General features: G+C 40.3%; 1 protein-coding gene across 1 annotated transcript; it reads left to right on the plus strand.

Moving 5' to 3' along the window:
- Nucleotides 1-536: 536 nt before the first annotated feature.
- On the plus strand, nt 537-3,092 carry LOC121378057 (UDP-GalNAc:beta-1,3-N-acetylgalactosaminyltransferase 1-like). Its single transcript, XM_041506157.1, has 2 exons — nt 537-665; nt 1,664-3,092. The coding sequence occupies exons 1-2, from the start codon at nt 537-539 to the stop codon at nt 2,843-2,845; spliced, it is 1,311 nt and encodes a 436-aa protein (XP_041362091.1). The 3' UTR covers nt 2,846-3,092.
- Nucleotides 3,093-11,852: the final 8,760 nt, after the last annotated feature.

Below are 11,852 nucleotides of genomic sequence, written 5' to 3' on the forward strand. Positions count from 1 at the left end.
CATTGATACTACTCACGTCTGGACAAAAATTTAAGTCCAAAGAACAAAATTAGAGTGCTCGACCGAAAGGGTTTTAAGGTGATTTGAGCCATTTAGACGGGCTGCCAAAATAAAGTGCGTCGGACTGTTTACAAAAAATGCCGGCCAACTAAGTCCAACTAAGCCCTTGAAACGGTTGGCGACTACGGGGACGAGATGAAGTGCTTGGCGTTGAACTGTGGCACCAGTTTCCTCCAACGGTGGGCTAGCAAGGTCTTAGCTAGCTCGACGTAATGGGCGCCGGCGATGATCTTCAGTACTCTGTGGATGGTGTAGTTGTCCATGTCTTCGAAGAGTATTCCCTGTCTGTAGAGATCATCTCGACGCGACGTCACCACAAGTCCAAACTTCCCGTCTCGTAGTTCATGGCGTGGATGGCACACTCAACTCCATCAGGAAACTTCTTAAAGTTGCCCTCAAGAATGCCTCCCGGCAGTGAGCTGGTGTCCGAGGTGTCCCCGACCAAGTATCGAGCGTACTGGCCCTTGATCTTGGAGATGGCTAGGCTCCCTGGGGGTGGGGGACTCGACGCCGACTGCCTCGAAGGGGTTGGAACGGGAGACGCACGCCGTGGAGATTTGCAGATCGCTGTGTCCAACTGCGGCGTCGACTGGTCCACTGGCTCAGTCTGTTAAGACATTCTGCGTCGGCTGGCACTGGTTCGTCGGGTCCCGGGGGTGGGGGCGGCGACGCAGACAGGACCGCCGCTGGCGGTTGAGCCGCCAGTTTAGGTCCCCCCTGAGCCGTCACTGGTGCAGGTTTCCTCTTCCTCCTTCCTCTTCCCTTCCTCTTCGTCGTGTTCGTTACCGCGTCGCCATACACCAAAGTCACGGTTGCCCGTGAACCAATGTAAGCGACGCGGTACTCCAATAAAGAGCCGTAGCTTGCAATAAGTCCCCCCAGGTGGGGGGGGGGGGGGGGGGCAACTCGAGAGAGCAGAGCGACACGTCTTTCCTCATCGAAGGCATGGCTCGGAATAGATAGATAGATAGATAGATAGATGGATTCATAGATGGATGGATAGACAGACAGACAGACAGACAGATAAATAGATAAATAATTTTCGTTTAATACATTACCAAACAATATTGTGTCAGTAAACAAAATAATGGACAGATAGACATACAGACAGACAGCTAGACAGCTAGATAGATAAAGAGAGAGAGAGAGAGAGAGAGAGAGAGAGAGAGAGAGAGAGAGAGAGAGAGAGAGAGAGAGAGAGAGAGAGAGAGAGAGAGAGAGAGAGACACACACACAGAGACAGATATACAGACAGACAGATAGATGGATATGTGGATAGATAGATGGATAGATAGGTAATTTGTGTTCAATACATTACGAAATAATCTTGAGTGAACTAATATATATATATATATATATATATATAGAGAGAGAGAGAGAGAGAGAGAGAGAGAGAGAGAGAGAGAGAGAGAGAGAGAGAGAGAGAGAGAGAGAGAGAGATATATAGATAGATAATAATATGAATATTGCAAACACAATATCCAATATATAAGCTGGGGTTTTGCTTTCATTCTTTTTCAGACCCACACCGATGAAGACGAGAATAACAGTGTTCGTGATTCTAATTATTGTGGCAATTATGTTTTCAGTTATTGAATTCCAGTTATTGGATATTGATACAGTGTTCAACGTGAGGACAAACCAATATTCGCACAGCAACTTCACCAGGAGGATAACGTCGCATAGCAACTCGCCAGTAAATGTCACTGGAAGGATTATAACGTCGCATAGCAACCCGTCAGTAAATGTCAACGAAAGGAAAACGTCGCATAGCAACCCGTCAGTAAATGTGACAGCGAGGAAAAGATCAAATAGCAATGCGGATGTAATTCTAACGGAACTGCCAGTTCCCGAAGCATTTTCCGAGTCAGGATTTTATGGAGACAGAAGAATACTGAAGTACCGATGGTTTTTTAAGCCAAATAAAACCAGACATTTCCAGTTAGATCATCGGTTCTTGAAAGGTTCTGCCAAAGCGTGCACATTCAACGAGCGACATCAGCTGGGTGTGTTAGTGATGACAATGCATCGCATGGAGTCACAAAGACAGGCGATTCGTAATACCTGGGGTAGTGTGTCTACCCTGGGTACATGGCCAGGGTCAATAGAGAAATTTTCTATTAAATTACTTTTCGTCTTAGGTGTTAGTAAAAACGATTCCTTAAACATCGCGATCTCCAAGGAAGCAGAGGGAAGGGGAGACTTGATCATAGCAGAATTTGACGAAAGCTACTACAACTTGACACGCAAAGTCTTGATGGGGTTCAAGTGGATTAGAGAGTTCTGCCCCACAGCCAAGTACGTCATGAAAGTTGACGAGGACACGTATCTAAACATCCCAAAGTTTGTAGCGCTGATGAATTCACGAAAATGGGACAATCTCATATATGGCCCATACTTTGTGACTTCCCCTGTAGAGAGAGGCGGAAAGTACATGGTGCCAAAAGAAGCGTATCCAATAGTCGTGTATCCGCCGCACGTTAAGGGAAACCTGTACGTCATGCCCACTGATGCTGCAATGAAGATCTTAGCCGTGTCTGAATACATGCCATACGTAAGTATGGAGGACACGCATGTGACAGGAATACTGGCTAAAATATTCAATTTCAGACACGTTGGAGTATCTCCAGGACTCTATTATTTAAGTAAACCTGCCACGCCGTGTCAGCTTGCAAATGGGAATAAGATGATTTCACAACAAATATTTAATCAAACATTTTACGCAATATGGAGTCGAGTTCAAGACCCTTCGTTATGCGAAGCTGTCCAATCAAAGTCATTGTAACAGCTTCCTTGTGTCCTCTTGCCCAATTACAGTCATTGTATCAGCTTCATTGTGTCCAGTTGTCCAATTAAAGTCACTGTAACAGTTTCCTAAAGGGCAAAATCAGGATTTTGTAACATTGTAGGGGCGGTTGGTGGGATACAAAAATGATTAAAGACTTCGTCGAGTTTGTTGTAGCAAATGAGCCGATCTCCCAAAGGATTGAGACTTGTAGATGCCAAGAGACACGATTTTAGGGCAAAAGTTGTTGTATATTATGGCTAATGGGGTGTAGGGGGGGGGGGGGGGGGGTATGTATTGAACAAAATCGACACGGGTTCATAGACATGAATAAACAGCTTGACTTACGGAAGTTTTTTGGTGACAACTTTACAAAGAAGTCATCCGATAATGACTGTAATGAGGGTAGGTCTGCGGATCATGTAAACATCGAACCCGATTCCAGTGCATCTTCGTCACCAATTAAAAAAAAAATAATAATAATAATAATAAATCCCGAAGTTTCAATACAGAGTGGTTAAGAAAATACTCGTGGCTACGTAAGTCCTACTCGCATGGCGGTATGCGTTGTAACATTTGTTATCGCGCGAACGCGAAAAATCCTTTTACCACCGAGGAAGGTTGTACTAATTTTCAGAAGTCTGTTATGATCCGACGCCGAGAATCTAATATAAAGTACACACATAATAAATTAAAACTAGATAAAGCAGGTGAGAACTGTTTATTTTATTATGATCCGACACCGAGAATCTAATATAAAGTACACACATAATAAATTAAAACTAGATAAAGCAGGTGAGAACTGTTTATTTCATTATGATCCGACACCGGGAGTCTAATATAAAGTACACACATAATAAATTAAAACTAGATAAAGCAGGTGAGAACTGTTTAATTTTATGGCCAAAAGAGACTAGCGTATAGCTGCAGACGTTTTTACAGATTTAATGGACCTACAAATTCAAAATGGTGTTGAAATTGAAAGCTATACGTAGCCAGGTGGGTTTTGTGTAAAAGTAACACAAACTGCAGGTTCTGTTGATTCTTGTTTTTGTTTACAGCATACACGAACAAAACCCCTATAATATATAACATAACAATTGTAAATACTACGTTTAACACTTCCACATATATATTAAAAATATTCAAATTATTCCTGATCATAAAAATTCTACATCATTTTAAACTACAAAATAATTAACGAAGAGTAAATACATTTGCATCACACCAAAATAACATTCATAATAATAATCTAATTATATATTTTTTTACATAGCACTTTCAATACATAAGTACTAATTTAAGCCAAAGACAATGTTTTCTACAACACATTCACTACATAAATACTAATACGTAAACCGTACACATACGAGTTCGATACAACTACATTTCTCATATGAGACAAGGGCCCCTACTTGATATCGGCCCACAATACTGGTAATGTTCGTGTGCCTATAACAACAAATAATCTACCATAAATACATGATCAGCACATTATATATAACAATAATGCTTAATATATACAATGCCTTGATAATAAAATATGTTAAAATACAAACACACTACCCACTAAACTCACCGAAGTATTGTGAGAACCCAGTATATCAGTAATACTGTTGTGGGGTTTTTTTTTCATAATTGTAAACTGGCGCTCACATAACTCCGATATGAGACCATTACCAACCGCCAACTTACGAAGTCTTTTATGTCCCTTTTATTACGTTTGGGCGAATGTCGATCCTTTTAAATGATGTAATTATTACTAGTGTGCATTCCAAATTCATATGTCAATGATGTCATGTCGTGGCACAAAGTGTTTTGTCACTTCTGATATTTAAAAACAAAATCACGTTTATCTCTTCACACACTTGCAAATGGCAGTAATGGCCGATTGATTGACCGTGACCTTCAAGAATTATATTTATTGTACATTCGGGTCACAGCTGTCCAACTTTTCAGCGGTAAATACAACTACACTTTGGAAAACCAAAGTTAAAATTATTATTTTCGTAAGAACATGAATAAGATTAGAATTTACTCTATATGGGGTTTTTTTTTTAGATAATTTATTGAGGTATTAGTTTACACTAGTAATAAGGAAGTCGGGTGTGGTTTTAGCGTGACTACCCATTCCCAGCTTAAATGGGGCGGTTCTTAGTTCGCTGATTCAGCAGGCCTCGCTGATTCAGTATGCTGAATTCAGCCGGCTGATTTTGGTCGTTTTAAACGTGAATACCCTCCCAGTGCGCTGATTCAGCACAAGTTATAAAAAGGCAGCGTTTAACGCTGGCCGTCAGTCTGGCTTTGCCCTTAAATTAGGTGGGTTAGGACCCATTTTGTTTATTTTCTAAAATTGTGGGGGGGGGGGTTAAAATAAATAGTTGGGATTAGATAGCCATTCTCACTAATAAGTAGCATCAATAAACATGATAATTACATTTGGCAATACTAATTAATTAGAATATATTATTTAGATATAGGTTAGCTTTCAATCATAAACTGAGAGCCCAGAAGTGCTATGGTATTTACTGTGAAAACTTAGCATTGAGAAAAAGTGCCTTGGACATAAATGATATTTCTGATATAGATCTATGTAGTCTACTGAGTAAGAAGTACTGAAATAGAAGGTCAAGTGTAGTTTAATATATTGCTGAAGTAGTAAAAAGTTATATAGTTCACTCTGTGTATAAGAGAAGATAGTGTAGAAGTAGTGTAGAGTGAGAAGTACTGAAACAGAAGTTCAAGTGTAGTTTAATATATTGCTGAAGTAGAGAAAAATGAAATAGTTCACTCTGTGTATAAGAGACGATAGTGTAGAAGTAGTGAAGAGTAAGAAGTGAAAAATAGTTGAAGTAGTTGTGGGTGATGTAGTGCCACCCTGTGTAGTTTAAAGTGTTAAAGTAGTAGTTGAGGGTGATGTAGTGTCACCCTGTGTAGTTATTATAGTATTGAAGTGACAGAGTGATATAGTGTCACTCTGTGTAAAGAAATATAGTACTGAAGTCGTAGTAACTAGTGAGAGATAGTAGTAGAGATATTGTAGTTAACTGTGGTATTAAAGATAAAGCAATATATTAAACTAGCACATCTGAAGTTGCAGTATAAGTAAATATAGAAGTATTACTTATAATGGAAATAGTTGTGTAGTTGCATTATGTAGTTTACTGATAAAATAGGCAACCTGAATACTACTTACCTTAATGAATACATATAACTGAGACAATGTTAGTTCTTAGTAACATTTAATGACATATTGGTCAATGTGTATGACCTGAAAGTGCTTGCTGATAGAAAATACTGATTGATATTGAAATAATGCAGTGAAGTGCAAGAAGCTTTTTATTGAGACTGTTGGAAAACTATTTACCCTTGTTGTTACAGAATAAATTACTGAACTTTACAAACTTGTTTTGTCATCGTTGCCTTCTGTAGTTATTTGGGAGGTTATTACCAGCCATTCACAAAACATTCAGACGCTCGGTCGTCACAGTATAAACTCGTACATCCATCCATCCACATATACACATACTACTTTATTTAAGTACAGTATATGTATCAATCGCATGTACATGTTTACTTGATAACATTAAATTAATAACTACACAGATTTAAGGTAAGTAAATCATTACCTAAATATATATTCTAACACATAACACATTTGGGTTTATATATTAAAGCCATTAATTATATTTAATACTATAAACTACAGACTAACAGTTTAACATTATACTATTGTATCTACTTACTAACCTTAACTTGATCTTCCAAATCTTGGAAACGGTCAACACTTTAAGACGACATAAAGTTGTAAGTTTTGTCTCTCAAAAGTCAGATTGGGAATGCCCAGAATGTAAGGGTTGTACACATTTTACCCAGGAATGTTACCTAACACCCAAACTACAGACGTATAAGACAAAGGGAAAGGGTATTAGTTGACAGAGAGCATGCATGTGTTCAGGTGAGTAGTGCAAAGCTTCGTAGCTTGGTATAACCAAGTGAAATGCTGTTACTGAGATCTGAAATAAAACTACTAAAATACATATAATAAATACATGACATACACATAATAAAATGACCCTGTTAGATATATTATAAACGTCCACAGGTTATTATGGAATTTGAAAAAAATAAATTATTCAGGATGTTATTGAAAAAGACCAGATAAAAAAATTAAACGTTAGTGACTACAATGGGATAATGCTAGACGAAACCTGTGACAAAGCTGTTGAGAGAAAAAAATAGCAATATATATTATGTCCGCTATCTTGATAAGGGTGAAGTGTGTGTGACCTTTCTTGATCATGAAAAACAAAACAAAAACGAAGGCACTGCAGCAGACATAGAAGAAGCATTGGTGGACTTTCTGAAACGTAAAAACATTTGTGATGACAAGTTAGGTAAAGTGTTTAGTCTAGGAACTGATGGTGCATCGATCGGTCACGACTGTCAGATTAAATGGTTTGGGTGCTAAGCTAAAGAAGAGGAACACGCATCTTGCATCGTATTGTGCAAGTGCATTGTGTTGCACATAGGTTGCACCTAACAGTATCACAAGCTGGTAAAGAGGTTGATTGTTGTGAAAACTAGCATAATACGATTCACAGATTATACTAATATTACTCTGATTCTTCTGTTAGGTATGACAAACTTAGAGAACTACAAACCATTCTACATGGCAAATCAAAACAAATAACGGAGCCATCGTCTGTCCGATGGCAATCCTTTGAAGCAGCTGTAAACATTATGACTATCCCTAGAAGGAGACAGAGAAAAAAAAGCTATTGGGTTGCATAAGTGTATAGCCAACAGCCTATTACTTACAGCATTACTAATCGATATTCTAACAGTCATCGGTGTCTGATTTTTCAGATTATGTAAGTTTCTCTCATATTAGACGTAGTGCTTGTTGTACACAAAAGGACCCTGAGTGTCATGAAACATGGTACAGCGAAAATGAATAAAGTGTTGACCATTCTGGGCAAACATCATAGTACAAAGATATCGAAATCACTGATAATGAATTCTTCAGACAGAGATTCTCCAAAATCAGAAATATATACATTGACCAAGTTATTAACAATTTGGCTGATAAGTTTCCAACCGACATACTAAACTTGCGTGAGTATTTAGCATCGATCTTACCTGTGTCTTCTGTGTGTGTGTGTGTGTGTGTGTGTGAGAGAGAGAGAGAGAGAGAGAGAGAGAGAGAGAGAGAGAGAGAGAGAGAGAGAGAGAGAGAGAGAGAGAGAGAGAGAGACATTTAAGTCCAGAATTCAACAAAGGACAAAGTTGAAAGCAGACTAAGCCCCCAAAGATTCAACAGGCTGATGTTTATTAAACTGGTGGGTTCCAATATAGAACAGTTTAACTTTGGGGCCGAATTCTCGCAAGTGAGTTTTTGACGAATGGTGGGTCATAAGTAGTCGAATAAACAAAGTTGTTAGTAAATAACGAATGGGTACCACTCACAGAGTGTGCCGTGCACCCTTTAAGCACAAGAACCCATTCGGAAGTCAGAATATATGAGGTGAACATTTAAATACAAGACCGCACTATAGTGGTGAAAACATTGATATTGGTGTTTTCACATCCATATCCAACAACCCCTCCAAATATAAGATGTACATGTAAACACAATTGCATGTATCGTATGTATTCACTGCGTGGGCGAATCATAGACACATTTATTTTAGTCCTTGGCCCACATATTCGGTGAAAATTTTGAAAACAATGTTTTGGGGCCGAATTCTCCCAAAATTAGTTTTTGACGAATGGTGGGCCATGAGTGGTCGAATAAACTTCTTTTTTTTTTTTTAAATAACGAATGTGTACCACTAACACAGGGTGCTGTGCACCCTTTCAACTACGAAAGAGCTATATAGGGCTGCAAAGGAATCACTACGCATTTTTACATAGACTAAGTTTGAGGGTAGAATGAAGCAAATACATGTTAAAATGTGTCAGGTTAGCACATTATTCTCTAATAGCGCTATTATTTTTGAACTAATTTGATGTTTCGCTCCAGTACTAGGGGCACAGCTACCCCCACCCCCACCCCCTGTCTCGTTCGCTTATGGGAAGAGCTGATCCACTGGCGTAGGAAGCGGTGGCAGGGGGTCACGTGGCCGCCACACACACACACACTTTATAGCAGTAGCGATGGTTTATATATACCACTCAAAAGAATTTAAGGGTCAAAAATTTATAACCAAATAAGTTTCAGAGTGTATTAGATTGATGATGTAAACTACATCAAATTTTTTATTTATTGTTCCATATTTACAAAAAACCACAAATAAACGTCACTGTATACAAGAAAGTCACATGACATGCTGTCAAAGTTGAAGGTTGTCAAACATGGATTTTACACATTAGAACATTCGTTTAATAGTGTGTGAATCCACCCCTGGCGCGAATACACTCGACACATCGTTGCCTCATGCTGTTGATCAGACGTCTGAAGAACTCTTGGGGAATGGCCTGCCACTCTGCCATAAGAAGTTGACCTAGATCATGAAGGTTGGCCGGAGGGGCATGGTTATCCCGAACTCTCCTGCCTAATTCGTCCCAGGCGACTCTATTGGGGCCAAGTCAGGCGAATATGCTGGCCAATCCATCCTAGCGATACCTTGTTGTCTGAGAAAGTCCGTTGCCACCCTGGCGCGGTGGGGTCTGGCATTGTCATCCTGCAGAACTGCCCCGCCGCCAATCTGCTGAAGGCCTGGGAGAACCAACGGCCGGATAATCTCATTCAGATAGCGGATTCCATTCAGATTGCCATCCACCACATAGAGGGGGGTCCTGTGGTGGATAGAGATGCCGCCCCACTCCATGACGCTGCCACCACCGAACCGGTGACGTTGTAATATACATGTATATTTTTTACATGTGTGTGTATGTATGTATGTATATATATATATATATATATATATGTGTGTGTGTGTGTGTGTGTGTGTGTGTGTGTGTGTATGTATGTATGTATGTGTATATATTTATATATATATATTTGTGATTAATGAAATATATATTTATTGGACTTAAAATAACAGTTTATGAGAGGCAGCCATTGATTGATACTTTTGTCTGGGTTTTAATCCTGGGTTTTGTTCTCGTTACACATACAATAGCAGAAACACAAACTGGTGTGAAATGCGTTCACTACATGCTCAGTCATGCGGCATGCAATGCACGTGAAATGCCAGTATGTGGACACATAAAAGTCACGTAACGGTGTCATATTCCTCGTCACATTATGAATGCCACCACTCAGAGAAGAACAAAGGGAACGAGCGTTCGACATGGTTCAAGGGGGGACTTCGCAAAGCCAAGTTGCTAGGACCTTCAGAGTCCATCCATCAACTATTGGACGACTTGTTGAACGTCATCAACAGACCGGGTGTGTCCGTGGTCGACCTCGACCTGGTCAACGTCCCGTTACGACCCCACGCCAAGATCGGCAGATTCGACGACACCACCTCCGTGACCGGTTCAGAACTGCGACGATGACAGCAAGCAACACGATAGGACGTCACGGAAGGCATATCCATCCGATGACGGTCATCATCTGGACTCAGATGCAGACGCCCGTACAACGGTAACATCATGACACCGCAACATCGTGCTGCGAGACTACAGTTTGCTCTCCAGAATGGTAATCATCCACCAGCCTTTTACCTGAGCATTGATTTCTCAGATGAGTCCCGTTTTTCTGTCTCCTTTGCCGATGGAAGAGCAGGTGTTTACAGGAGATTCCATGAACGGTACGCTGACGGATGTGTGAGGGAACGTGATCGGTTTGGCGGCGGTTGTCTGATGGTATGGGGGGGCAATCAACTGTGATTTCAGGAGTGATTTCATCATTGTCCATGATGCCCTTACAGCCCATGTTATGTTGACGTTATTCTAAGACCAGTTCTCCAGCCACTTTTGCGCCGTCACCGAAGACCAGGAGGTCCCCTTCTGTTTCAACAAGACAATGCCCGTCCACATACTGCAAGAATTACCCAGGCATTCCTGCAACAAGCCGGTATCACCGTTATGAACTGGCCCGCCGTTTCACCGGATTTGAACCCAATTGAATACAGGTGGGATGAGTTAGGACGTCGTGTACGTCACCGCCAGCCACCACCACGTAACGTCACTGAGCTTGCATAGGCGTTGCAGGAGGAGTGGAGGAACATTCCTGTGTCTTATTTGAGATGTTTGTGCCAATCCTTTCCCCCATCGTCTTCATGCATGCTCACGGGCCAATGGTGGACACACCAGAGAACTGACCTTGACATGGGGGGGGTTTGAACTTTTCGATTACGAATGCAACTCGAATACTGATGATAACTGGCCATGTTTCCATGTGAATGTATCTCATGAATACCAGTCATTAATGTCAGATTATATTATCCATCAATTCATTAATAGTTTGTCGTTATTTGCAATAAAAAGTTGTTCTTGCGTTTTCATTGTGTGTCAGTATAGATAGATATAGATATATATATATATATATATATATATATATATATATATATATATACACACACACACACCACGTGTGTGTGTGTGTGTGTGTGTGTGTGTGTGCGCGCGCTCGCGCGCCCCCCTCTCTCACACACACACACACTTCTTGGCACCTTCCTACGCCCTCGGATCAGTAATGGTCCACTGAATAGTTTTCTTTGAAATACTGCTTATATTACTAATACTGTATTGTGTTTAGCAAAGTTTGTTTTGTTTAACGACACCACTAGAGCACACTGATTCTTTAATCATCGGCTATTGGGTGTCAAACATCTGGTAATTTTGAAGAGAAAAAAATGTGGATAGAAAACTGGCTAGATGTGTCCATTAGTAGCAATGATCTTTTAAATGCACTTTCCAACAGATGGGACAGCACATACCACGGTTTTTCATATACCAGTCGTGGGACGGGCAAAACCCAATCGATCCTATGACACAAGCACCTCGGGTGATTTCATTTATTCATTTCAACTTATTTCCGTGCTTATATCTAATT

Source organism: Gigantopelta aegis, chromosome 7 (assembly GCF_016097555.1).
Source record: "Gigantopelta aegis isolate Gae_Host chromosome 7, Gae_host_genome, whole genome shotgun sequence".
Lineage (NCBI taxonomy): Eukaryota > Metazoa > Mollusca > Gastropoda > Neomphalida > Peltospiridae > Gigantopelta > Gigantopelta aegis.

Excerpts from the sequence above, each read along its gene's own strand:
- LOC121378057 (XM_041506157.1), top strand. The coding sequence starts at position 537 with ATGGCTAGGCTCCCTGGGGGTGGGGGACTCGACGCCGACTGCCTCGAA. Across the intron at positions 666-1,663 it reads TCGACTGGTCCACTGGCTCA|TTATTGGATATTGATACAGT; the intron begins GTCTGTTAAGAC and ends ATTGAATTCCAG.